Here is a 27,339-nt window from a genome sequence, read left to right as displayed (position 1 = left end):
CCCAGATGTGCCCTCCCAGGATGCCCTCCCAGATGTGCCCTCCCAGGATGCCCTCCCAGATGTGCCCTACGCCCTCTATGATACTCCCTCTCTACACCAAGGCAGCCTCTCTGACCACCTGACTGAGAGGGTGAGGAGCCCCACGCCTGAGTGACCTGTGACTCCTCCTGGAAATGGACACAGATTGCTCCCTGGGCCATAGGTGGAACTGTCAGACTTCGCAATGTCCCATGGGGCAGGAAGTTGGTACCAATGGCGAACCCGATGCTAAGGTTGCCAGTGTCCTGAAGGTTTTTTTTTTTTTTTTTTTTTTCAGTTCCCAGGCCCTGGAAGGTTGACTGTCCCCATGCAGGATTGTTTCAGATTCCGGGATGACCTTCTCCCTGCCTTATCCAGCCCACTATTGTCCTGTGATCAAACACCTTTCAAGATCTCCTCTTCTGCCTGAGCCTGGGGCTACTGCTGCTCAAAGTAAAGTTCGCCCATCCTGCTGAGCCCCATCACTTGATAGGACCCTTGGATCCTGTTGAAAACATTGGCCCCTGGGGGCTGTCTCAATGGCTTGGTGGGCAAAGGTGCCTGCTGCCAAGCCTCATACGTCATGTTTGATCCCTGAGACTCCCGATGAAAGGGAAAGACCAGCTTCAGCAAGTCGTCCACAGATCGTCACACACATACACACCTGCATCCCAGTACTGAGACTGGGGCACTTCTCACTGCCACCAGTTCACACACCCCACTGATGCAAAGCCTTGGGCCTTGTCACAGGGACCAGAACTTCTGGATGGACAGAGAAGCAATCAGCTTTTAGAAACCTCCCCCAGGGAAGTGGTTCTCAATCTGTGGGTAATAACCCTTTTTTTGGGGGGAGGGGGAGTATCAAATGACCCTTTCACAGGGGTCACCTAAGGCTACCAGAAAACACAGATATTTATATTACACTTCATATCAGCAGCAAAATTACAGTTATGAGGTAGCAATAAAATAATTTTATGGTGGGGGGAGTCACCGCAACATGAGGAACCATATTAAAGGGTCCCAGCATTAGGAGGGTTGAGAACTTGTCTAAGGCATTCTGACACACATTCATATATGAGAGTCAGGCCCAGGATTCTAATATCCTGACACAGGTGCTCTTAGAGGCCAGCTTACTAAGGTTCTCTGCCAGTCTCAGAGGGACCACACACTCAGTAATCACACATCCCTAATCTTCTGACCCTGCTTCCCAGGCAAATGGTACACAGCAATCTCTTTGACCCTAGCATGTGGAATCCCCGATAATCCATACAGTTTTCTCCTCTCTCTTCTCTTCCCACAGCATCCCAGGGCCAAGAACCAGAAAAACCACGCTGCCCACTGGCAAAAGATTTCTGAGCAAAGAAGGGGAAACATAAATACTGAGTATTTGCTTCTCTTTAAGAATCCACACACACACACACACCACCTTCTTATGCACACTCATAATCACAGAGTGGCTACTTCATATCTGAGATCCTCAGCCAGTTGGTCTGTCTGTCTGTCTCCCCTCCCATCTCTGGTTCCTCTATCTAACTCAGTCCCACTTTCAACTGGAAGATCGATGGTCTGGGTGCATATATTAATACCACTATTGATTTTCCTCTTGTCAGTCATGATCAGGATTTATCTAGCCCCGTGGCTCCCATTGATCCAGAGGAACAGAGTCACGGTGTTCAATCCATCCTCATACTCACTGTGACAAACGGTCAATATCTATTTATTATTTGATAGATGGGCTTAATTATCTTAAACACAATCAGATGGGGCCAAAGCAAAAATGGAGCAGGGACTGGGCAATAGGAACTGGGTTGGGAAGACATCGAGCCAAATGTGGGAGCCCACAAGCTGGAAACACACTCAGATCAGAGCTTTATGCCAACCTGGTGCCCTTGAGCAAAATTATAACTAAAAGCCAATCCCCTGCCATCTGGTCAATCTTCCTACAGATACTGGAAGGTCTGTTGTTTCCCTCTGCCTCCTGCGTCATTTGAAAGGTCCTCTGAAGTAGATGCTATTCACCCCATCCCACCACCATTACAGACAAACAAACAGATGAACGGGGGTGGAGGGTGAGGAAGGGGGAGGCCCCGGAGGGTGTTCATTCCAACTCTGTCTCTCTCCATGAGGCCCTCTGTAGTATAGACTCCCCCATCATTGTTTAACCACTGCCTGTCAGCAACACAGTGGAAACCATCCTGAAACTCTCTGGAACACGCGTGAAAGGCCTGATGCTTGCCTTCAAAACGTAGGAACGCATCAGGCTATTTTTAACTATGGGAAATAGTGAAAGCTGTTGAGAACACTTGTGATTCCAGAAGATGCCAGCTTGCTGCCACTCTCCCCAAACCGAGACAGGCCAACTAGGTTTTAGGAGCCAGGATACTGAAACCTGTAAGCATGCCTGCTCTTTTCTGATTAGGACCAACAGCGACTGTCCACGCCATGGGTGGGAGAGGAGCACATCAGACATCCTACCTGGAGGACTCCTGATGTGAGGGATGCCCCCAGTGGGCTCCCTAATAACTCAACTAGACCGTGCCACCTCTCAGGTTATATCCTCAGATGGCTTCCCTTTCATCTTTACAGAGAGACTCAAACTCCTCAGTCTCCATTGCTAGGTTCTTTAAAATGGGTCACTGGTTTCCTCAGCTTCTCCTATGTCCCATCCACTCCAGGCCAGGGTGGGCTTTTGCCATGTTAGCCTTTCTACTAGGAATAACACCATTGTGTGTTCATGAATGTGTGTGTGTATGTGTGTATGTATATATGTGTGTATGTGTGTGTATATTTATACATGTGTGTATGTATGTGTGTTTACATGTATGTATGTGTGCATGTGTGTATATATATTTGTGTATATGTATGTATGTGTGTATCTATGTGTATATATGCATGTGTGTGTTTGTGTGTATGAGTGCATGTATATATGTATGTATATGTATTTTATTTATATGTGTTTGTGTGTGTATATGTGTTTGTAAATATATGTATATATATGTGTTTGTATGTGTGTATCTGCATGTATGTATATGTATGTGTTTGTATGCATGTGTGTGCATGTGTGTATATGTATTTGTGTGTATGTATGTATCTGTATGTATATATATGCATGTGTGTTTGTGTGCATGCATGTATATGTATTTGTATGTATGTATGTATCTGTGTATATGTGTGTGTATCTGTATGTATGAATGTGTGTGTATGCATGTGTGTTTGTGTGTAAATCTGTATATATGTGTGTATATGTGTTTGTATGTATATGTGTATATATGTGTTTGTGTGTATATGTGTATAGATGTGTGTTTGTGTATATGTGGGTATATATGTGTGTTTGTGTGTGTGTGTGCACAAAAGCCATAGGCCAGATATCTTTCCTGCTTTCCATCCTGTTTTTTGAGGCAGGATCTCTTGCTGAATCTGGAGTTCACTGAGTGACCAGACTGAGCCTGGATCTCTAGACTGGCTAGATTCTTCCTGTCTCTGTCTCAGCAGCACCGGGATCACAGGCATGTTGTCACTATACTTGGCTTTTATGTGGGTACTGGGGATCAAACATGGGTACTCTGACAGCCCAGTGACACTCCTATCTTACCCATTCGGTAGTTACTTGTTTGAATAACGGGCCAGCTCTGGGTCATGGCATAGTCCATAACAACACAGGGGACTCAGCCAGTGAATGATACCTATGAGTCCCATGAGAGCATGGATCATCTTCTAAGAAGTCCCAGCTTCAAGCACATAGATCTGCATATGATGGATGTCTGGGGCAAGTGTCCTCGAGTCATTGTATTGCATTACTATCACACTGCTAGCATCTTTCTGTCACCATATCTGTCCTTCCATCCCTTAGCCCAACCCCCGAGTCCAGACTCTAATTCTATACATTGCCACTCTTTAGAAACTCAAATCAAAGAATTCCATTCCTGCTACACTTGCCCAGAGGCACAGGCTACACAGACTAGGAATATACATAAATATATATGCACATAATATACATGCATACATATACATGTACACATATGTACATTTACACATACACATATACATGTATACATATATACATATACATATATGCATATATATACACATATATTTATACATACACATATACATATATACATGTGTACATGTGTACATATATATATATGCATATATATACACATATATTTATACATATACATATACATATATACATTTACACATACACTATACATATATACATATGTATACATACATGTATTCATATATACATATACATATATGCATATATACATCTGTACAAATATACATATACACATATATAATTGTTAATCATTAATCTGATAAGTACATGAAAATGGCCTGATTGGGGGCTGAAGATACAGAAACAAGCCAAACAGCTGAACCCTGGTCCTCTTAGGACTGTGTTCTAATGTTGGGAAGGGGATGCAGGGAATAAAAGTCAAAAGGTGAGCACACCAACAAAGAAGCAAGATAACTATGACCATGGTGACGGGGCGAGCCACACCCTGCCCAATAAGAACACATCAGGAAACAACTTGGGATGCTAACTGTGGCTGTGACTTCAGGTGGCTTTCCCGGCTATGCCGCCTTCCGGCTGCCCCCACCACTCAGACAGCTATCTCCTGTTCCTTCCACAGGTTGAGCCGTCTCCATGGGACCACTCAGAGTGACAGGTGCCCCAGCCTTTGTCCTCGGGTGACCCTTCTTGCCTCCCTGGATGACCTCAGCTACTGAGGCCTACGGCTTCCATCACCACGTCCACCCAGATGACTCACGAATGGCTATTTCTAGCTCCAAGCTCTCTGCTCAGCTGGAGACCAGTGGACGCAGCTCATCATTCCACACCTTCCCTTAGGATGGCCGAGCAGTGAGGGGAGAGAAGCCACACAGCCAAGGGACCAGCCAGGGGCAGAGGTCAGACAGGAAGCTGAGTCCTCCAAGCCCAGCATCACCATGTGTCATTCAATTAGCACCACACTTCATGTTTGTGGTGCCAAGAAAGGCACCCTACTTCTCCCAGACGCTATTATCCCTATAGCCCTTTGTACAACCACATCATCAAGGAACACATGGGTGTGGTTTGAAGCTGAAATGTCCTCATGCCCCTATGACTTGAAGGCCTGCTCACTTCCTGGCTTGGGGTGCTATTTTGAAAGTTATGGAATCTCTGAGAGCTGGGCCTGGCTGAAAGAAGTAAGGCACTCCTTGTGGGGCTTTTAAAAGTTGGCCTTCTGCACTTCCCGCTACCTTTCTCTGCTTCCTGGCTGCCACTGTTGAGGGACCAGTCTTGCAGTAGACTCCTGACCCTCTGCATAGGGCACAGCCTACCCTCCATGTTAGACTGAAAACCATCTGAAATGAGGAACCAAAATAGAACTTTTATCCCTCACATTTTTAATAAAGAAACAAAAATAACCCATCCAGAGCTACAGCAAACCTTTAGCTGCAAACACTGCTTTTGCCTTTTTGCATTGAATGTCTTATCCGTGTCTGTGTGTCTGTCTGTCTGTCTCGCTCTCTTTTTCTTTCTTTCCCTTTCTTTTTTCTTTCCTTCCTTCCTTCCTCCTTCCTTCCTTCCTTCTTTTCCTCTTTTCCTCCCTCCCTCTCTTCCTTTCTTTCTCGTGATACTTAGAATTGAACTTTGTGGATATTACATTCTTAGCCCCAAGTCTTTCTCTTCTTTCTCTATTTTGTATTTTTGAGACAAGGTTTCACTAAGCTATCTAGGTTGGCCTTGACCTTGCTCTGACGCCAAGCAGTCTTAGAGCTTACAGTGTTCTTGTCTCCTCAGCCTCCTGCAGATCTGGGGAGACTGTGTGTGTGTGTGTGTGTGTGTGTGTGTGTGTGTGTGTGTAGCTCAGACAGAGGACAGCTTGCAGGAGTCAGTTTTTCTACCATGTGGATTACAGGGACGGAACTCAACCTGTCAAGCTTGGTGGCGGGCACCTTTACCCAGTGAGCTGTCTCTTTGGTCCAGAGATATCTATCTAATTCTTGTCCCTATCTTCCAAGAGATGTAAACACCACAGCAATTTTATAAATGAAGAAACTGCAACAAGTGGGAAAGGAGGGAAGAAATCTGAACTAGAACAAAGAAAACTTTACCATGAGTGCAGTGTTCAGGAGAAATCACAGATGTCAACTAGGGCACTTAACAGAGCTTTCTAGAAAGGAAGAGAGGTGGCAGTGTTCATGTTGGGACTAGAGGGCCGGCCATGTAGTGACAGTCAAGCATGCAGGAAGAGCCAAACAGGAACCAGGGGTGGGGCTAACCTTTCAAGGCTCGCCCCAATACCTCCTGGCTATTTATTAGACCCATTTTATTTTTCCTGGGAGGAACACTGCTGTTTCTGAGCCTCTCTTGCCAATGGATATACAAGGACTTCGGTCTGAGCCAATGGTGTCCATGCAGAGGGACATGGGGTGCTTGTGGGCACATGGCACCCTCCATTGCGAACGTTTTTGCCTTTTCTCTTCCCACAGCTAGGTGAAGGCACCTCTGACTCTAGTGTGTGTAAGGGCATGGATCATCTCTCCACAAACAGAAAACACCCAATCTGGATCATTTTTATCTCTTTTTTTGTTTGTTTGTTTGGTTGAATTTTTGGACTTGTTTTTATGTTTTGCCCACATATGTATACATGTGCACAGACAGATCAGAAATCAATTCCAGGAGTCATCCTTGCCCACTATCCACCTCCTTTGAGACAGGGTCTGTCACTAACCGGGAGCTCACACATTAGTCTATACTGCTTGGCCTGAGATTCCTGGGGTCCTCCCCTCTCTGCCCCTTCCAACCAACATGCTAGGATCACCTGCACATGTGGCGACTGTACATGGATTCTGCAACTCCAGCTTGGGTATTCACACTACCTAGTGAGCCTTTCTCCCCACCCGACCCCTGAGCATTTCCTGGTTTGCCACTTACTTGGCAAAGAACACCCACATCATACATGGGGTTCTCTCTAGCTGGCTCAGTTATGTGCAGAGTTATTCTTTATCTGGTTTGTATTTTTAACAACCTCCGAGTTATCTCCTGGGCAGTAAGACAAAATACTTCTGAAGTGATGACAGATGTCACACACATGGATCCAGCATCTTGGAGACATGATGGAGCAGTGACCAGAAAGAGGTGATGATCCTCAGCCAGGCAGAGGCTTCCACTGGTCAGGTGACTGTCTATAGTTGGGCATAAGCAATCGTATGCAGGAGGATGCTAATCTAATGGCACTGATGACGATGGGCATTTATAGCGCCTTCCTCCACAAAAGTCCTGCAAGGCACACAATTAAAGGCAGCCGCTGACAAAAAAAAAGTCCTTTCAGCTGAGATTCATAAAAGGAAAGCAATTCAGCCCTTTCTAAACACTAAAGGAATGCAAAACCACTGGATGGTGTGTGTGTGCGTGTGCGTGTACATGCATGCGTGTGTGTGTGTGTGTGTGTGTGTGTGTCTATGTGTGTGTGTGTGTGTGTGTGTGTGTGTGTTGGGGGGTATAAAATCTTCATGGCTCAGCCTCTCTCACCCCAAATTCTTGCATGTTATACATGTTATATTTAGGACACTCAAAACTGGTCTGAAGAAAGGAAACAAACTCAAAAGACACAAGCCCCCAAGTTACAGGGGGGAAAAAAAAGCAAGCTAAAATCTCATCCAAGCACTAAGTGAACCGTCTCCAGGAGCAGCTGAGAGAGGCTGTGGACCTATTTGCCTGTCTGTCGGATCTGACAGCGTGATGTGATTGGATTTGAAAGCCTGAGAAACAGAGGAGATTGGGAGTTGGACATAATCTGTGGATGAGCTCCTGTTGTGTGCTGGATTTAAATGTCGTGAATGAGGCCTCTGGGATTTCACTGCTTCCTGGTCCCAGGTCATCCTTACAGAACTCCAGACATCCTCAGGACTCCAGAACCCGGGGAGGGAACCAATGGCATGTGCCAAAAGAGAAGTTTTAAAAACTCCTCCCCCACAGTATTTACACAGCACCTCTCTACTTGTTTCCTCTTACTACCATTCCTAGCAATGTGTCCTGATGACCTAAATGCAAAGGAAGCAGGGATAATTTTTCCTGGGTACCTACATAGGTGGAAAATATCAAGTCAGTATCCAAGATGGTACCCTACTCACTTCTCTCTGACCACCACTGCTCTGCAACAGGGATTTGAACACACTCAGTCAAACAGCTAAGGGCAAGAAGAGCCACTGGCATGGCCTGTAGGAAATCCCAGAGCAGCAAACACAGCCATGCTATAGTTTCTCAAACTCCGCACTCCTGCCCAGAACCTATGTGGCCTTGCAGTGACCCAGCATCTCAGTGTCCCTTTTCCTAGTTCTTTCTCCCTCCTCCATTGCTCCCCACTGGTCTTCTAGCATCAGAGCCCTTGCACCTGCCGGACATGCCCGGGCTCAGTCAAACTAAGCTCAATGCTACTTTTTATAAGAATGACCCATAGAGCAATCTAGGTCATAGTTCCTGGAGATGCAGACTACACCTTGAATGTCGAAGGGGGACTTTAAAAATGTGCAGGTGATTCCAGATGATCTGGGTGGGCCCTAAACATAACTGTCCCATCACATGGGAAGCCAAAGAAGGTCTGACCAAGCAGTTGATATAACCATAGAAATAAGGCTCCCTGTTGCTACTGGCCTCGAAATGGAGGAAGAAGCCAGAAGCCATGGTGGAAAAGGCAGTAAGATGGGTCCCCTCCACCTCAGACCACACCTCTACCGCACCACACCTCTGCTTCAGACCATGCCTCCACATCAGTCTAGTGAGTCTCAAGCCTTCATAACTGTCAAGGACCCAGGGTGTACTATCTGATGTCACAGAGTTAGGGTAACTTGATAGCAACCAAACACAGTAGCTTCCAGGAATCTACATCTGAGAGGCCTTGCTCCCTCAGTGGATGTATGAGGTCAAGACAGACATCTCCCAAAAAGCCGATGCTCCAAGCTATTCCTAGCAGTGTTGCAGACAGCTCATTCCCAGAGGTCCAAAGCATTTTTTTCAGACTTGGGACAAACACCTGCTTCAGCCTACTCATCCCACAGATGCAGAAACTGAGGCTCGGGAAACCCCACAGCTGGGCTGAAGGATGGAGGCTGCTGTCAATCAAATCCTTCACAGTTGGCCCTTCAATGCCACTTGACGTTTTCAGCATGAGCAACTGTGCAGGCTTCTGACTGCTTTGCAGTAATTCCATAATGACCCAATCGTAAAATAATTTAGTCATCCAGATTTGAATTGTCTGCAGCTACAGTGATTCAATAACTAACTAGTTATTGTTCACTTCCTGAGAGCCAAACATATGGCTTTACAAGGAGACCAAGCTCAGAAATACTTGTTAGCTCTGATGATAATTACTAAGTAATTGGCTAGAATACATCATTGTCAATTTTTCTAGAATATGCCAGATAATTATCTGGTCTTATACTCCCTGTAAAAATAAAACCAAGGTCCCAGAATTGTTCTAGTCGGTTGGCTAGCCTCCAACAACTGATCTCTAACAGTCAATCATGTGAATGCAGATGATTAATCTAATTACTCAGATGTCTGGTTGCAAGCAGAATGTTCAGATGGCTACTCTTAAGGACCAACAAGTAGATGGAGCTAAATGGGGCACACACCGAGCTTTCCCATGATAAATCTGTAACACTGCAACAACCTTGGAATGAATGTTTCTTCTTCAGGGCTCATCTGGCATCCTCACACAAAATACCAAATACTTCACAGACAAATTATATGTCCCAAAGCTGCCAGGGATGTTGTTGTTGTTGTTGTTGTTGTTGTTGTTGTTGTTGTTATTATTATTATTATTATTGCCAGGAAAAGGTTGGATGCTTTGGGAGATCTGTGAGTTGTTATGGCACGTGGAGAGGGGGCTCAGAGTTCTGTCACAGAACAGAAGGCTGCAGTGCAGCTGGGCTTGAGGGATGAGCAGTGCATTTCCATAATGGCCACTCATTTACTGAGGCTGTTAGCGAGGTCTGTACACTGTGCAATGAGCCACAGTTTGGAAGAAGGAGGGAGAGATGGGTCCCTGAGATCCATGGGTCACCAGACTTGTATATCACAAGTGAAGGGCTCCTTACTTCTGGGAGAGAGAAGTTGCTTCCTGATGAGAGAGAAATAAAGTACACACAGGGAGGTCCCTGAAGAGGGCTGTAAAAATGACCATGTACGGTCCTCTCCCTACAGAGTCTGCCATTCAGAGAACAACTTTCTCCATCACTTGAATCCAGCTGACCACGGGAGATGCCAGACAGGGCATGGCAAGAGGGGCATGGAAAGTACATCTGCATTTAGCCTTTGACTCCTTGCTGTGCTTGGGAACCAGAGACCACCATGGGTATGACTGAGCTGGAAATGGAGTGCAGCATAACTGAGGCACCCCAGCTGACAGTACCCACCAGCAGATGGATAAACAAAGGCATCTACAACTGACTGGCTCCTCTATGTTGCCAGCTGCATAGCCACAGAACGGGGCTCAGTCCAGGATATCTCCAGGACAGAGGGAAGCCACAGAGCTGCAGAGTTAGTTGTTTATGCAGTATCAAAGACCCATACCCTCGATCACAATAGCCTGGTCCCCGAATCGATGATTTGAGAGCCACTTCTGTCTTAAGTACACATGAGAGCCCCTGTCTTCACACTGGTTTAAGGAGAGCCACAGGCCTCTATCCCCAATTTTCCAAGGCACTTGGCATTTGATACACAAGACATGATAATTCTCCGGCCACCAAAGTCTAATCAATGGAACATACTGCCTTAGCTGAGCCTGCAGCCCTTGCTCCAACACCTTCCACCGCGGAGGAGTAACTCATGCCAGACTTTCCTACTCGAGCTGTATCCCAGAACCAGAAGGCTCTGCTTGGCATCCCAGGCTACACCAAGAATCTTGCAGCTGTAGCCAGTTCTGACTAATGTAATGGAAGATTTAGAAACACACCAAAGATGGCTTCACAGGTGTTCAACCACAACCAATGGCACTTTGCTTTTCCGAAGCTTGTCTCATCTCCCTGGGAAGGTCACCACTATGTGCCCTCTTCTTGTATGTGTGTGTATATATGTGAGTTTGTGTGTGCACGTAGGCATATGCATGTGTACATAGAGGCCAGAGGACAACCTTGGTTGGCCTTTCTCAGGTACTGTTCACCTTGTTCTTGTGAGACAGGGTCTCTCATGGAACTTGGGGCTCTCTGAGTAGGCTAAGCTGGCTCAACAGTCAGCCCCAGGAATCCATCTGTCTTGCTGTTCCCATGTTTGGAACACATCACCACACACACACACACACACACACACACACACACACATACATATAAATATATATATACATACATACATACATACATACATGCATGCATGCATACATACATACACATCCTGGGATCAGACTCAGGTACTGATGAACCCATATACCCAGCTTTTGGGAGGCATATATGTATATTCACATGTCATGTATAGGAGTTTACAAATGTAGGAAGGACAATATTTTACATCAGATGTCATCTCCCATTTTCTTAAAGTCAATCTCTATTAACTACCCTCCCCCACTCCAGCCCCATACCCCTACAGACCACAAATGTAGGATACTCAGAATGGCGGCATTAACAGCTCCACAAACAGTATAAAACATCAAGAGCCACTATCACAGTAATCAGCATCTCAGATCAAACTGTGGGGCAGAGCTGGCCAACTACTTGGGTTTGTAAATAAAGTTTTATTGCAACACTGTCATGCAAATTCACCCATATATCATTTATGACTGCTTTTGTCCAATAATAGCAGAACTAACTTGCTAAGGTGAACCTTTGTTGCCTATGAGGCTGATTCATGCATAGCACTGGGCGTGTCACACAGCTGGCCAACCTGTGTCTAAAGCAAACCATTCATTTTACATAATGAGACATGTGTCAGAGATGTACCTGTGCAAGGTAGGTTCATGCCTGGCTTTTATGGCTCCCCATGCATTAATCTTCCCAGATAGCCATAAAGCCCTAAAGGCATTTCTGGAGGCTTAAAGGATTGTGAGGGAGCCATGGATGGAGGACCTGAAGTACATGTACAAAGCCTGGAGACGTCCCCATCAGAGCCCGAGGGACTGACCTGGTGATGATGGCCAAGTGGGGTGGGCTCATGCAGGCTCCCATGAAGAGCACCACGTTCTCATGCCTCGTCTGCCTGTAGGCCATCACTTCCCGCTTGAAGGCCTTGAGCTGGTCCTCATTGTCCCTCTCTATGTCAATCAACCGGATGGCCACCTCGCCGTGCCAGCGTCCATGGTAAACCTGCCCGAAGCGACCCTTCCCGATGAGCTCCCCAATCTCTAGCTGTTCAAACGGGATGTCCCATTCCTGAAGGAAGATGCTGGTCTGGCTAGCCTTGCGTGGGAAGCTCCGGGCTGAGAGAAGGGACAGGTTCATCTCTTCAAATTCATCCTCAGACTCCTCCGCTTCATTGTGGCTCTCTTCATTCTATGGCCAGAAGGGAGAAGGCTCAGAGTCATGGCCACCCCAGCTCTGCCCTCCCCAGGGATCTGTTGGGTACCATGTGTGCTGTAGAGATCAGGGTACATCCCCATACATAGACAGCAGATGCCCCAGGTATCTTTGAATTAGAATCAAACCACAGTGAAGGTCTTAAAGAAGCATCAAGTGGTCCCACTGTCTCGTGTGAAGAGAGGAGAAAAGCTAAGGGGACCAACCACTGCCTTTGTAGTTTTCACACTGAAAGTGACACCCATCAATCCTGTGCAAACTGGGCTGTTGGCCACCCTGGGAGGTCCTCACTCTGGATCACAGCCAAGCAGAGGGACAGATTTCTGGATCCCTGCAATCCAACGTCCTTCCAATTCTACCAGACGTGATTTGACTTACCTAATAGTATGTGACTCCACAACAAAGATGGATTATACAGTGTGTTTTCATGTGACACTGGACAACCATCAACATGGACTCTGTCAGTTTCCTCCAGGGGAATTTGGAATTGATTCAAAGATTGGCAGAGGTCATAATTCTAAGCTCTGTGGCTCTTTTAAGACCAGGTGGCTGGGAGACACCAGAACAGATGATATGCTAAGACGATATGCTGAACACTCAGAGCTAGTGAGCCGGCCCCTAGCCTGTGTGACCTTGGAGGAATTGGCCCACTTCACTGAGCTTTCCTCATCTCACTAAAAAGGGGAAGATAGATTTTTCCCAGGGGGTGGTGTGGAGTTTTAAATGAGGCGATGAATTTTGCAGTTCCCAGTTCCAGTCTGGCTGCCTACATCAAACATTCTCTCGGGTTACTAGAGTAACATTGTCAGGTCCCACCCATATCTACCAAGTCAGCACCTGCAGGTCTGCAGTGAGACCTGGATTTTAACCATATGACTCTTGGGGTTGTGAGCAGTCAAGGAAGGATACATAGAGTTAGTCATGTCTAAACGCGGAGGTGTCTTGCCTATTGGACTCTTTTATAACATGTGGGGGGGGAAGCAGGTCCCAAACCCAGTGGGAAGTGCTAGAGGTCCTGGTAAGATGACCTCAGAAAGTGACCCCAAGTCTATGAGCTGGCTAACTCATATCACACTGAGGAGAATCAAGCCAGGACACTTCGGCTTCCAGAATCGATCAGTTCTAAGGGACTCCTACTATCTAGGGATGGAATTTGGGACTTTTCTCCCCAGAGTCCTGCTTCTAGCCCTTTTAGTTCAGGGCACACAGTAGGATCAAGATGACATCTCCAATGGTCAGTCGTCAGGACATATCTTTACTCCTTCAACAGTCTCCACAGATGGATGGAAACCCAGAACTTCCTCGCTGCACTGCCAAGCCGGCATACTGAAGGCTCCCACCTGCTCCTGTATGTTATTTCGAAGGCACTGAGGCATATCCCTCTGATGGCTGCCTAGTCCTGAGCTAATTCTTTACCTAAGAATGAAAATCCCAGGCCAATTTCCCTCCAACTGGCTCTGTCAGGATGCACACAGTAGAACGGCCCATTAGGCTCAGCGCCTGGAGGGGCTACAGCTCCTTAATTGTCCTAGAGTGAGGACATCCATCAAGCAGCCACTGTGCACCGCCCCTACCCCCAGCCCTCTGCGTCACCAATGACATCAGCCAAACCTGCCAACCTCAAGCAAAAGCCACTTTCCAGCCTTCAATTCTCACCTCGGAGGTTGGTTCCACTTCAATTTGAAGTAATGGATTTCCTTCCAAGCTGGAAAATAAGAGAAAAACAAAAACTACCCATGATCCTTGGAACCCTGGGTTGAGGTGAGCCATGCTCAGGAATTCTAAAATGGTACATCATGGCCACAGAACCTTCCTTCCCCCAAATTGTTTCAACACCTGGGTCTACAACCCACAGTGGAGCACAGAGAGAGCTCACAAGTCCATTGTTTAAACACAAATTCTCCTGGTTTGCTCAGGGCTCGCTATATGGCTTCAGTTTAAATTAGTGTAGCAGCCTCCTTTTAATCAGGCAAAACATCACAGGGGAGCAAACCGTCTGAGGTCTAAATGTACATCAGGAAAGAATAAAATCACGTTTCTAAACCTCAGTGTCAGAGTCTCCCAGGACGGTCTTTTTTTTTTTTTTTTTTTTCCAGAGACAGGGTTTCTCTGTATAGCCCTGGCTGTCCTGGAACTCACTCTGTAGACCAGGCTGGCCTCCAACTCAGAAATTCGCCTGCCTCTGCCTCCCAAGTGCTGGGATTAAAGGCGTGCACCATCACTGCCTGGCTAGGATGGTCTTTTTACAAAAAAAAAAAGTTTAATTTTAGTTTTCAATATGTGTCTGTGTACGTGCACATGCCTGTGGTACCTATTAAAGTCGAAGACTAGCTCATCCCTGGAGTTGGAGTTGGAGTTATTCAGGGTTAAGAGCTACCTATGATGGTTAGTTGTTGTTGTTGTTGTTTTTAAATTGACACAAGCTAAGAGTTATTTGGGAAGAGTAGCCTCACATGAGAAATGCCTCCATCAGATAGCTTTTTTTTTTTTTTTTTTGAATAATGATTGACATGGGAGGGCCCAGCCCACTGTGGGTGGCATCATCCCCTGGGCAGGTTGTCCTGAGTTGTGTAATGAGGAAAGCAGAGCAAGCAACAGGGAACAAGACAGTGCCTCTGCATCAGCTCCTGCCTCCAGGTTCCTGCCTTGAGTTCCTGCCCTGACTTCCCTCAGTGACAGCATGGCCCGAGAGTTGTAAGCTATAAGCTCTCTGTCTCTGTCTGTCTGTCTGTGTCTCTGTCTGTCTTTCTCTTTCTACCTGCCATTCTCAGACACTTCTCCAGCATCATGCCCGCTGCCATGATAATAATGGACTAAGCCTCTGAACCTATAATGCAGCCCCAACTAAATGTTTTCCTTTATGAGAGTTGCCTCAGTCACAGCATCTCTTCACAGCAATAAAATGGCGACTCAGACAATGGGTGTTGGAGTTTAATTTGACCAATCCCATGGAATCAAGATGTGTTGATTCAAAAGAAGAGCTTTCCTGGGTGGGGAGACACGGGTGGGCGTGGGTGTCACATGTGCAAAGATCAAAAGCCTCGGTTGCATTTTAAGCACGGGTGCTGGATAGAAACCTGTCCGAGTGTGGCAGAACATTGTGTGTAGGGTTTGTCTTGAGTTGGGTGGACACACTAAGGGTATTAAGGCCACACTGTGTGTTGACGGTATAATAACCTGTGTATTCAGAATGTGTAGGTACCATCAAATGCATAGTCTTGTGATGGGAGATGTGGAGTGCAGTCAGTGTTTTAAAAAGCTTTCTACACTGAAGAGTGTGTTTGCAGATATATAATGCATTTTAAATACTCTCTCACTATGTCAGGTGGTATCATAAAAGGGCTTTTGAATATATTTCTTAATGATTCATTTTTAATATTTTGTGCTATCTTACTATGCTTAGTTCCCAAAGAATATTTTGTATGTTTTGAAACAATGTAGTATTCAACATTAGATATAGGATCCTCAGTTATGGATAGTATTACATGTTCATTAATAATATTTTTAAGGTATGAAAGGATATGACTATAAAAGTTAAACAAATTTTTATGTATTACTTGATTCTCAAAATACTTAATATTATTGTTTGATATATAAAATGCATTTAAATAATAAAATAATTTAAGAAAAAAAAAAGAATGTGTGTTTGTTTAATGGAGTGTCCTGGGAACACAGCAGCTTGGCTACTGACCGCATACAAAACTGAGAACAGGTAGGACCAAGCCATCACCAGGAAAGCCATGTCCCCTTTATAGCTTTCTGGTGGAAATTTGGATACTTCATCTACCCATCCTATTGTGGGGGAAGTTTCCCTTCAGATCTCAGGGAGCTGAGGATCCTGCAGACTGAGTTAATCTACCTCTGTGCAAGAGATAAACAGGAGGGGATGGGTCGTCGTGGGTGACACATGTTCATCAATTATTTACAGCCTTAGGAGGTGGGATGGAAGTCTGTGAGGACACAGGCGTCCCTCTCCTTGCCTAGCCACTCAAGGGCAGTCCACCTGCTTCTGTTGCAAGGCGGGACTCCAGCTGCTAGGGCTATTCAGTGAGTCCCTTCCGCAGTCTGCCTGCCCATCACCCCTCTCACACACTTAGCAGATGACAGGCAGCTCCCTGCAACTCTGGCTACCTACTTAATAACTTGGAGTTCATCCTGTGTAGCTCCTGGAGCTGGTTTGTGAGCGGCAGAGAAAAGACCCAGAGATCTAGGTCACCAAAGTACCCGCTGGCAAGATACTGCCCCTTTGATTTCAGACATGCACCAGGCCGCCAGCTCTTCGCGAAGTCCTAATGCAGGTCAAGTGGGATGGAGCCATTAGGGAGGCGAGAAGAAAGAGCAAGCCAGTGGAGAGGAAAGTTGAGAAGCTCATCACATCTCAGCATGCCCCAGACTTTAGACACACGCACAAAAGGGAAAAAGGGTGGCTTGGTCATCTGGGGCATGCACACACATCTGTGGCTGTGTTGTTTACAGCAAGATCTGAAGTCCACATCACTCTATAGTCATCAAGACCTTGCCTATGAAGAGCCCAGAATGACATGGGAAAATCAGTGTTACCCCATTAAAGATAAAACAGGATTGTACGGGTGGTGACTGCCTTTGTCATAAATCAAAAATATATGACCAGGATGAGAGAGCTCACTAGAACATTCTAGCAGGATGAATCTCCAAGCAGCAAGCTTCCCTTCCTTTATTCACAGAATATTCTAAAATTTCCCAAATTAACTTTTGTTCATTTTATGGGGGTATGAATAACAGAAGCTGGCAGGCTCTTTCTGCAAGGGGCCAGAGAGTCAGTAGTTTTCACTTCTGTAAGCCATATGCGTCCTCACCACTCCTCAACCCTCCTGCTGTACTGAGAAGCCAGCCAGCCAAGGCCCTATAAACATGTGAGCATGGCAGTGTTTCAATAAAACTTTATTTATAAAAACAAGTAACAGACAGAATTTGTCTGACAGGCTAGGGTTTGTTGGTCTCAGGTGAAAACTGTGTATTTCCTTTCTCTGTCTCATTTTCTTTCTCTCACCCTGTCCCCTCTCCCTGCCTGCTCTCTCTCAGGACTCAGGACTGAATTTGGAGCCTCACAACCAAAGTACATCCTCAGCCCCTTTCAGATATCTGGATTTGAAATTGCCTCACTAAGTTGCCCAAGCTGGCTTTGAACTTGTAATTCCTTTGCTTCGACCTCCCGAGTATGTAGGATGGTGGGCAAGTGCCACCAGGCTGGCCTTTTAAAAAGAGGAGATCATGATATAAACTGAGGTCTAGCTATTCTCTGGAATCATGAAGAGGACACTTTGAGGTGATGGTGTGACTTCTAGACACTGCAGTTGCCACAGGAAGAGCTGGCTCAAGGGGGCTAACAGTGCTTCTTGTCACTTCTCTCTCAGTGTGGGCTGCAAGGCCCCTCCTATCTGCCCCATGCCTTTCTATTCTGGACTCATATCCTCCAGGTGAGAGGAAAATAGACAGCAGAGAGATTGAGAAGGCTGAAGGTACTGAGGCTTAAGGTAGGGGGCCAAATCACTTACATTGTATTCGAGGTGACAGGATGCAGGATGACTTGGGGTGCCCTGGTGGGCGTCTCTGGTACAGGCACCACATCTGTGAGTCAGAGATCACATACACAGAGATCAAACCATGACCCTTATCCCCCACAAGAGACACAGCAGTCAGCAACCCTACCCTGTGACATGGATTTCAGTGTTGGCCAGCATTCCTTCCCCCTGCCTCGCCCACCTGGGCTTTATCTACTGGGTAGATGCACAGTACTGGTCCTCACTGCCCATGGAGCTAGACAAAATTCCTAAGCATCCGCTGCCCATTCCCAAATCCTTCTCACTCCCCTTTGGGTCAAGGGGACCACTCAGTTCACATCTCTATCAACTCAAGTCATGACTGGCTGGCCCTCTAGGCCTCAGCTGTGCTGGGTACATTCTTGCATCTCTTGGTGCCTTTGGCATCTCCCACTGTTAGCTTCTCCTCGTCCATGTCCAGATATTTTCCCGGAGTGTAGAGAGAGACCCCACTAGTCTCCTGCTTGCTCTTGGCTTCTCTTTGCCAGCCCCCTGAAACCCCTGATTCTCAGAGGGCCAATTCCCGAACACTCACCTGGAAAAATGAACTGTTGCTTGTATTTGTAGTAGTGGGAAGCTTGCAAAAGACAGAAAGAAACAGTGTAAGGGCCATCTGGGAGTGCTGGGACCATGCCTCTTTCCCATTGTTACTGAGCCACCCGGGAGTGCTGGGGACCATGCCTCTTTCCCATTGTTACCATACAACCATTCTCTGTCCACCCCAAGAGTGTCCACGCTTCGGCAGACACCCTGAATTACAAGGGAGCAGTAACATACAGCACCCAAGCATTTAATATCTCACAGTCTATAAAATCAGGTAACACTCTCTGAGAGGCACAGTCACACACACATACACACATATATGCACACACACATGCACATATGCACACACATACACATATATACACACACACCATACCATGAAGCCATAATCTGAAATAATATTTGCTTTTACACATTCTTTATGCAAATTTTCAGCACCAAATTTGTATTGAGTTTTCTTCTTTGCGCCGTAATAAATAGAGAATGAATGAGGTGACTCCCATCAGCACTAACAGATCCCTTTACAGATCAGAGGCTAGAGCGGCAAAATGAGTCTTCAAGAGCTGCAAACCGCAGTGAATGGCTTGGAATCCCAGGAGAATCTGATCCAGCCTAAAGTCTTTTGGGAAGGTGCTTTGTTTCCCGTAGAAAGCGCTGTCAACAGAGACTGTCAATCCAGCAATTCTCTTCCGTGTTGGCTTTGTTCTGATGTCACTTCCTGCTAACCTTTTCGCCTGCCCCTTATGGGATCCAATTTAGCATAATGCAGCATAATCTGCGCCCTCAAAATCTTTGACCTAATCGCAGCCACCACGATCCTCTTGTCTTTCAGGCACAGACTTGGGGATTGGGGTGAGAACATCTGTCTCTGTTATGTTTTCTCTTTCAGAGAGCAAGACTTTCTCCACTTACCATAAGCGTGGGTTAAATCTCTTTAATTTCCATGTTTATTGATGTTTCCCAGACCTCCCTGGCCGATTCTTGACAACTTACTTTGCCTGTGGTCCTCGAGCCAAAGGCCAAGGTTTCTAGTTCGCCACTTGCTCCTTCGAGGTACAGTACAGAGAGTGTGAGCAGGCCAGATAGCTTATCTCCTTGCCCAGCCAGCACAGAGATGGGCTTACATATAAGCCAGGACTGCAGAATCCAGCACCAGAAGCAGCTTGAATGTCTACAATGATACTGACAACTTGACTCCTCCCTATGAGGACCCTGGTCTGGGCCTGGAGTCTGGAAGCTGAGCCTGCAGCATTCAGGGATCATTCTGTTTACGTCCCTCATAAAATCCAAACAAACCTTTCCATGTCTCGGTGTTCACAGACAAAATGCAGATAATGCCAGTCCCAGGTGCACAGTTCTGGGACCACCACTGCACAGAAGTAGACAGTAGGTTCTGAGTACATCTGGGGCCTTGTTTTTCTTCGTCAGCAGGCTTAGCTGATGTAGGACTCAAGTCTTTAATAAACTATACCTGTACCAACCATGTGTATATTTTTTTCCTGCTGTGAGTCCTTAAGCAATACACGAGAACTACATTCACAGCATTCATGCAGTGTTCTTAATGTTGCATATTACCTACAGATGCTTTAGTGTATGGGAAGATGTGTGAAGACTGCATGCGTGTCACCCAAGGACATAGGTATCCTTGGGCTGTGATATTCATAAGGAAAAAGGAACCCTGGATCCTCAAGATGAACACATTCACCAGGAATGAAAAACGGACTCTTGGCTCTCTTAACTAACAGACAAGAATGATTTAGAATCAAGGGACAGCCAGATAGCCTCAAGTGCTAAACTGTGTGTTGGGAGGCGGGTGCAAATGAAACAGTCCCCTTGAGGCTCTAGCTGATTTACACACTCCACTCTGTCAGGACGGAGAGCAAACACCAGTGTCTCAAGAGGCCCAGGGCCTGTCGAGCATAGGTGGGAAACATCTGTTGATGACTAAGATCACCTCCTTTATTGAAGATTATGGAGTAGTAGAAGCTCTTGGCTTAGCTCATTTCCTACTCTGGGATAGCCTTGGAATGTCAGACGTTGCAGGTGGGTTTAAATGGGCTCTTGCTACAAGGGCTAGCCTGGGTTATTGTAGGAGCAAGTTGATAGAGACAGACAGGTAACCACAGAGGCCCAGGCAGAAGGAGGAGGGGCACAAGCACAGGAGGGTGGGCAGCTTCCAGGATCTAGGGGGAAAAAATGCAAAACAAAACAAGAAAGTGGTTCAAACCCATAGATAGCATGTAGGGTGACCGGAGCTCACTGAGTGGAGAGCCATGGAGTCTTCTCCACCATCAAACCTGGTCTGAGCCTCTAACCTGAGAAATGTAAGATGCCTTTGTGCTGTTTAAGCTGTTCAGTTTGGGATCATTTGTTATAGAGGCGACAGAACTCTAAAAGCAGAGCTATACCAGGTTATTTATAGCTCTACACTGAATGTCTGGTACACAGTAGGTGCTTAATGGGTGCTTGCTAATGAACCAATAGATGGGTGCCCTCTGAAGGTCAAGACCACACTTCGACAAAGAGAAACTAGAGTCCTAGGAAGGACATAGGATTTAAGTCATTAGCACATTCATGTAGTCACTCAACAAACATTGTGCTATGCCGCAGAATGAGTGATGCAGTCTAGATTCCTGTTCTCATGGCACTGCATCCGATTGGCAGATGGATAGACTGAGAGCAAGTGAATAAATCTCTATAATAACATAGCAACCTGGCAGCAGGGTTCTGAAGAAGAAAGGTATGACCCAAGACCAAGTGGGATCTCAGGCACTCTGCTGGCCCTTAGAGGGACATGTGACAGTTGATACAGAGACTCAGATGTAGTCGACATGCTGGCCAAAAATGACTGGTGTGAGTGTGGGACATCATATCACCTCTGATACACACACATGCACACACATGCAATCACAGATTCAGAGAGAGATAAATAGGGATGCTAGAGAGTAACAGGGTGACCTTCTAACTACACACTGCATATATCTAAAAGACTGAAAAAGAAATAGAAAAGGAAATCTTGCTGTGGCCACCAGAGGTGGCTTTACTTCTGGTTTCTCCTGTTTTAAGACACCAGAATTTTCTATTTCTGGGTGTGGTGTGCATGTGTGTAAGTGAGTGCATGTGTGTGTACATGTATGTAAGTGCCTGAGTGTGTGTGTGTGCAAGTACATGAGAATGTTTGCACATGTGTAAGTGGGTGAGTGCATGGGGGGGTGCATGAGTGTGTGTGCATGCATGTAAGTATATGAGCATATATATATGGATGTGTGTAAATGTATGTGTGTGTACATGTGTGCATGGACATGAGTAAATATGTGTCTATAAGTGCATGGGCATATGTGTGCATGCATGTAAATGCATGAGTGTGTTTATGCAGGTAAGTGCATGGACATATGTATATGCATGCATGTAAGTGTGTGAGTGTGTGTATGTGGTGTGTACATATGTGTGGGTACATGAGTATATGTTTGTGTGCATATGGATTTATGAGCATATCTGTGTGTACATGTGTGTGCATGCATGGGCATATGTGTGTGCATGCATGTAAGTGTATGAGTGTGTATGTATGTGATATGTGTACATGTACAAGTGCATGAGTATATGTGTGTGTGCATATATATAAGTGCATGTGTGTATATGCATGTAAATGTATGAGTGTGTGTATGCATGTAAGTTCATGGGCATATGTGTGTGTAGGCATATAAGTATGTGAGTGTGTGTATGTGGTATGTGCATAAGTATGTGTGTACATATGAGTTCATGAGCATATGTGTGTATACATGTAAGTGCATGAGTATGTATGTATGTAAGTGCATGAATTTTGTGTGTGTGTATGATGTGTGCTAGGATGGTTTCATAGAAAGAAACCCTTTCATGCCATTTGCCATGGAGACATCACAGCCACTCAAAACAAAGCTGGGGTCCTAAACCAGACTCATCTATGCTCAGAGCTAGTTCCCCAGGACCAGCATTGGGTTTGTCCACAGGGCAGGAAGGCTCAGGGAAGGATGGAAAGTAGGGATCAATCCAGTGGACCAGATGCGGTCACCAGCGCCCAAGCAGCATATATCACAGTTGGTTTGCTAGCATCTCATTCTCCATGTTCTCCGAGGTCACCAGGTACGTTTAATTGCCTGTTAACCTCACAGCCCCTTTTGGACACCCCTGAATGGTCCAGATCAATCAACTCTAGCGATATTGTTACATCCAAGCATTGACTTATACAGCCTTCCGAGAACTCAATATCTTACAGCCAGCCACACTCAGAGCTCCCTTCTTTACCTCCAGAGATGCTCAGTCAAGAGTGTGACAGGGAGCCAGATGCTTGCCACCCTGGGAAATTCTGCCAGGGCAGGGGAAAACCTGTTTGCTTTTCTTGGACACTGTTTTGTTTTTCATTTAGGGATCACATTCCATCATTTGTATCCATGTGCTCACACACACTCCCCATTGTACACATGACAACAGTAGGTGAGGCAAAAGCCCTCTGCCAGCCAGGCATGGTGGCACACACTAACCTCACAACTCCAGAAGCAGAGGCAGGGGGATAGTGCTTTTGAGGTAACTTTGGGCCACATACTGAGAGCTTGTCTCAAAAAGAAAGAAAGAGAGAGAGAGGGGGGGGGGAAGGAAGAAAGGAAGAAAGAAAGAAAGAAAGAAAGAAAGAAAGAAAGAAAGAAAGAAAAAGAAAGCAAGGAAGGAAGGAAGAAAGGAAGGAAGGAAGGAAGGAAGGAAGGAAAAGAAGAGAAGAGAAGAGAAGAGAAGAGAGAAAAAGTTTGTTTCTGTGCTGGTGGGGATATCAAATGGTGCAGCCACTCAGGGTGAGAACTACGCTGAAGTTTCCTTTATGAGCTACACATATGAACAAAGGATGATACTCGGTCATGCAGTGTTTGCCTCACACACAAGGCCCTAGGTTTAATCCCCAACAAGGCAAACAAGTAAGTCAAAACCCCTCTGTTCACTAGCAACAGCCAAGAAGTACTGGCCAGTTTTATATTTGCAATGCACAAATATGTGAAAAGAATTCACAATGAACAATGTCAGCATATCAATTACTTTGTAAATCTTATTCTTTCCACTTAAAAAACCCCTCTGCATTCTGGTAAAGTTCTGTAGAGTACTGAGTCCCTTTGAATGGTGGCAGAGCATCCCTCCAATGCATTCAGCCTTTCTCCAGATGGGTGCTTGACGTGATTTCAATTCTTCACTGTGGCAATGGCTAATGTCCTTACACATAGATCCTGGTGTTCTTGTGTGAGCGGCTGAATAGAGATTCCTGGAAGTGACATGGCTGAATCCATTGAAAACTTCAGCTGACAAACTAGCTTCCTCAGAGGGTGACTACAATAACATTTGTGTGTGTGCAAGTGCATGTGAGTGTGAATGTGTGTGTGTGTTTGGTGTGTGCACATGTATGTAGCAGCCAAAGGCCAACCTTAGGTGCCAGTCCCAAGGTTCTTCCCACCTTGTTTTATGAGATGATGTCACTTCAGCTAGCCCTCAAAAGTTTGGCTGGGCTGGATGCCAGTGAGCTCCCATGATCCATCTCTCTCCAGCTCCCAAGTGCTGGGGTTCCAAGCATGTATCACTGTACTGCTTTTCTCCCCACCACCTTCTTAAACATTATTAACTCAGCTCCACAAGCTATGGCAAAGATTCCCCACTGGCAACCTCACCAGCCATTTCTTGAGTACCTTAATGATGGAGACCCAGTTGGCAGAGCCTTCTTGGGCCCTATGGGAGGGCCTAGAGGAGGCAGCAAGAGTCTTGGATCTGATCCACTTGAAGGCAGACAAAGACCATTTCTCGGGTCTAAGGACAACTGGGTCGCCATGTCTCTCACAAGCAGCTCTTGAACCATTTGCTTAGGGAGTGAGCTGAGAGACGGGAATCTGAGGTCACACTGGTAGAGCAGGGCAAGCAGATGTAGATCTTGGATCCAGGACCTCACACACTCCATTCTAAGCCAAGACTGGCAGCCGTGCTGAGACTTGAGAAGTAACCCTGCTCCAGCATGTGTATCTCCGAGGTCCTCAGCACAGCACCCCACCACCAATTCCCATCAGTTTGTCTCACTGAACAACTGCCAACTCTGGAGCAGGTGCCTCTCTGTCTTGTGACTTAGCTAGGTAAACATATCAGCTGGATGCTCAGCAAGAGAGATGTCTCTAAGAGTCCCCATGCCTCTGTTCCCTCATTTGTCAGGCAGAGCCGACGAGTCTCACTTTATTTTCCCTCAAAAGATAAAATGTGGCATCGTATGGCAATTGTCCTGTGTCTGCTGAACACACATCCACATGTCTTCCAGACCCTCTCTGATTATCAACCCACTGCTTTCAGGCAAGGGCTGGCCCCATCCTGGCTGGCTTTGGCAATGACCCAAACCTCACCCCCATCTTTTCCCCTCTGATGCTATCCACCTTTCTCTGAAACAGAAGTACCTGGAAGGTTGAAGTTCTTTTTCTGTCTCTGGCACTGCGGGGAGGGGTGCAGGGGAGAAGGTGGCGTGGCGCTGGGAGGGAGGGGGGGTGCCGGTGAGGAGGGCGTGGAGGACGTCGTGGAGGAGGGATTGCTGCTGGAGTCTGGCTGGTAAGGGACAGGGATGTGGTCCTGTGGAAAGAAAAACAGGGCTGGGGTCAGGGACAGGTGGGGAGTCAGAGACGCAGCAGAAGTGACGAGCTAGGCAGGAAGGGGCTCCCAAGCCTGCTTCCTCAGCAATGGCTGCCCCTTCTGCAATTGTTAGATCCTTCCAGAGTCTAGCCTAGATCCGTGAGAGACCCTATCTAAAACAAAAATAAGGTAGAGAGTGACAGGTGACAGAGAAAGACATCCAAAGTCAACCTGTGGCTCCTCGGATATCTGTCCTCCAACACATACACTCAGAGACAAAACACCTGAGCCAGTCCATTTAAAGGGTCTGCTCCCAGATATGGAGGGAAGTTCCTGCTTGCTGCTTGAACCCAAGGCAGGAGAGGCTACCACATAATGAAATCTGCAGAGGTGGTAGCCGAGCAGTCTGACTCTTTGATCTGTAGGGGTCTCATGCCGAGGTGCCCAGAGAACTGTCCCCCATTCTGACACTTTTCCTCCCAAGTGTTTATTAAAGAATCAACAGCCTGGCAGCTCGAGAGAGCGTGGGAGTGAGCTTTCAGCATCTTCCCCAGCATGCAGCTGGGTCCTGCATTATCTATCTTGCCCTCAGACCAGCTCCAAAGGAAGGCTCCATCCAGCAAAGATGGAGTCCTTAAGTGTGTGTGCAGAATGGCCTCGCTGGATGAACTCCAGAGAGCAGGTCAGTGGACTTAATGTGCCCTCCTGCAAGACACATCACCCTGAAGTTTAGGACCCAATCCCAGTTACAGCAAGGGTCACTGCTGATGTAACAAAGACAAAAAGATCGAGAGGTAAACTGGGTCCTGGCTCTAAGGATGAATATCCTCATGGCAGACAGTTTGAAAGAGGAGAGACATGAAAAGAAGAGGATGTGAAGACAGACAGACACTGGAGGGATGCCACCAGAAGTCAAGGACTGTAGAAGCCACCGGGAGCAGGAAGCAGCAGTCCATAATGACTTCAGCAGTGCTGAGCAGTCATACTCTGCTGTTTGGTTACACAATTGTAAATTATCGCCCCAGTGAGGGACAGCTAAGCTGCTTCCAGGTTGGGATTGCATCCTTTGTGTGTGTGAGGATAAAGACACTATAAATATTTATAATCAGGGTTGTGTGCACATATGTGGCTCTCTGGAGTGGCTGAGACGGTTTACACCCATGCCCTACCATGAGCAGTTTTCTCAGTATCTGAGCCAGTGCTCGGTGTGGTATCATCTCAGTCTCTCAGTGCGTGATGGTTCAGCATTCAGCCACAGAAGCATCCTCTCCTGGGATTGTTTGCCCTCTGGATTTTCCTTTGGGTTTTGATTACTATAGATATTTATTCCATTTTGAAATTGGGTGGAATTTGTTTTTTTTTTATAAATGTGCTTTGGGTTGTTTTAGCCACTTCACCTTTTTGTATCTTTAGAACAACAGTGTCTAGGGCTAGACAGATGAATCTGTGGTGAAGTGTGCATACTGCTCTTCTGGGAGACACAAGCTTAGTACCCAGCACCTAGGCCTTAAGGCTCACAGCTGCTGTAGCACCAGATCCTGGGAATCCAGCACCCTCTTCTGGCCGCCTCTGGCACCTGCACTTATGTGCACATACCCACCTCCACACAATTGAAACAACAGACCTTTAAAAGCAAAGTCCTAGTGTCACTGGGGTCAGGCAGCTCACCTGACTTGAAGCCATCCCCCAAGTCTACTTCCAGAGAGCCCAGCTCCTCCACAGTGATCTGCTGTTGCCGTCCTGCCTCTTGGCAACCCTTAACAGCAGCTCACTTTAAAGAGCTGGCTAGGTAGGGCACTGTTCCCTGTAACTGTAACAAGCCAGCATGCCAGATTTTCCAACCTCCTGCTCACAGCAGGAAGAGCCAAGCCCTTGGCTGCCATTGAGGATGGTTGTTTTGAGGCCCTGAGTGTTGGAGACCGGTCCTACGCAACAGTATCTGGGGCTGCAGATGCTACTGGCATTGCTCAGCCAGCTTCTCTCCTTATGCAGTCTTTGTCTACCTCTCCTGCCCCTCACCTTCTCTTCCAATCCCTCACTCCTCCTGTTGCTTCCTCCTGTTTCTTTTACTTCTTTTATTCTTTCT

At 46.5% G+C, this 27,339-nt stretch overlaps 1 protein-coding gene across 2 annotated transcripts in view; it reads right to left on the bottom strand.

Annotated features, from left to right (window-relative positions):
- Positions 1-27,339, bottom strand: part of Ksr2 (kinase suppressor of ras 2) — a 369,325-nt gene that overhangs the window by 55,417 nt on the left and 286,569 nt on the right. For both annotated transcript variants that reach the window (XM_031337631.1, XM_031337630.1), the window contains exons 10-14: positions 25,085-25,253; positions 18,634-18,675; positions 18,054-18,126; positions 14,176-14,224; positions 12,128-12,495 (exon numbers count right to left, since the gene is read on the bottom strand). In XM_031337631.1, the coding sequence (XP_031193491.1) occupies positions 12,128-12,495; positions 14,176-14,224; positions 18,054-18,126; positions 18,634-18,675; positions 25,085-25,253 (701 nt within the window). The remainder of the gene's footprint in view (positions 1-12,127; positions 12,496-14,175; positions 14,225-18,053; positions 18,127-18,633; positions 18,676-25,084; positions 25,254-27,339) is intronic.

This window comes from Mastomys coucha, unplaced genomic scaffold (assembly GCF_008632895.1).
Source record: "Mastomys coucha isolate ucsf_1 unplaced genomic scaffold, UCSF_Mcou_1 pScaffold22, whole genome shotgun sequence".
NCBI lineage: Eukaryota > Metazoa > Chordata > Mammalia > Rodentia > Muridae > Mastomys > Mastomys coucha.
Note: the sequence above shows the minus strand (reverse complement) of the source record. Positions and strands in the feature narration are given on the sequence as shown.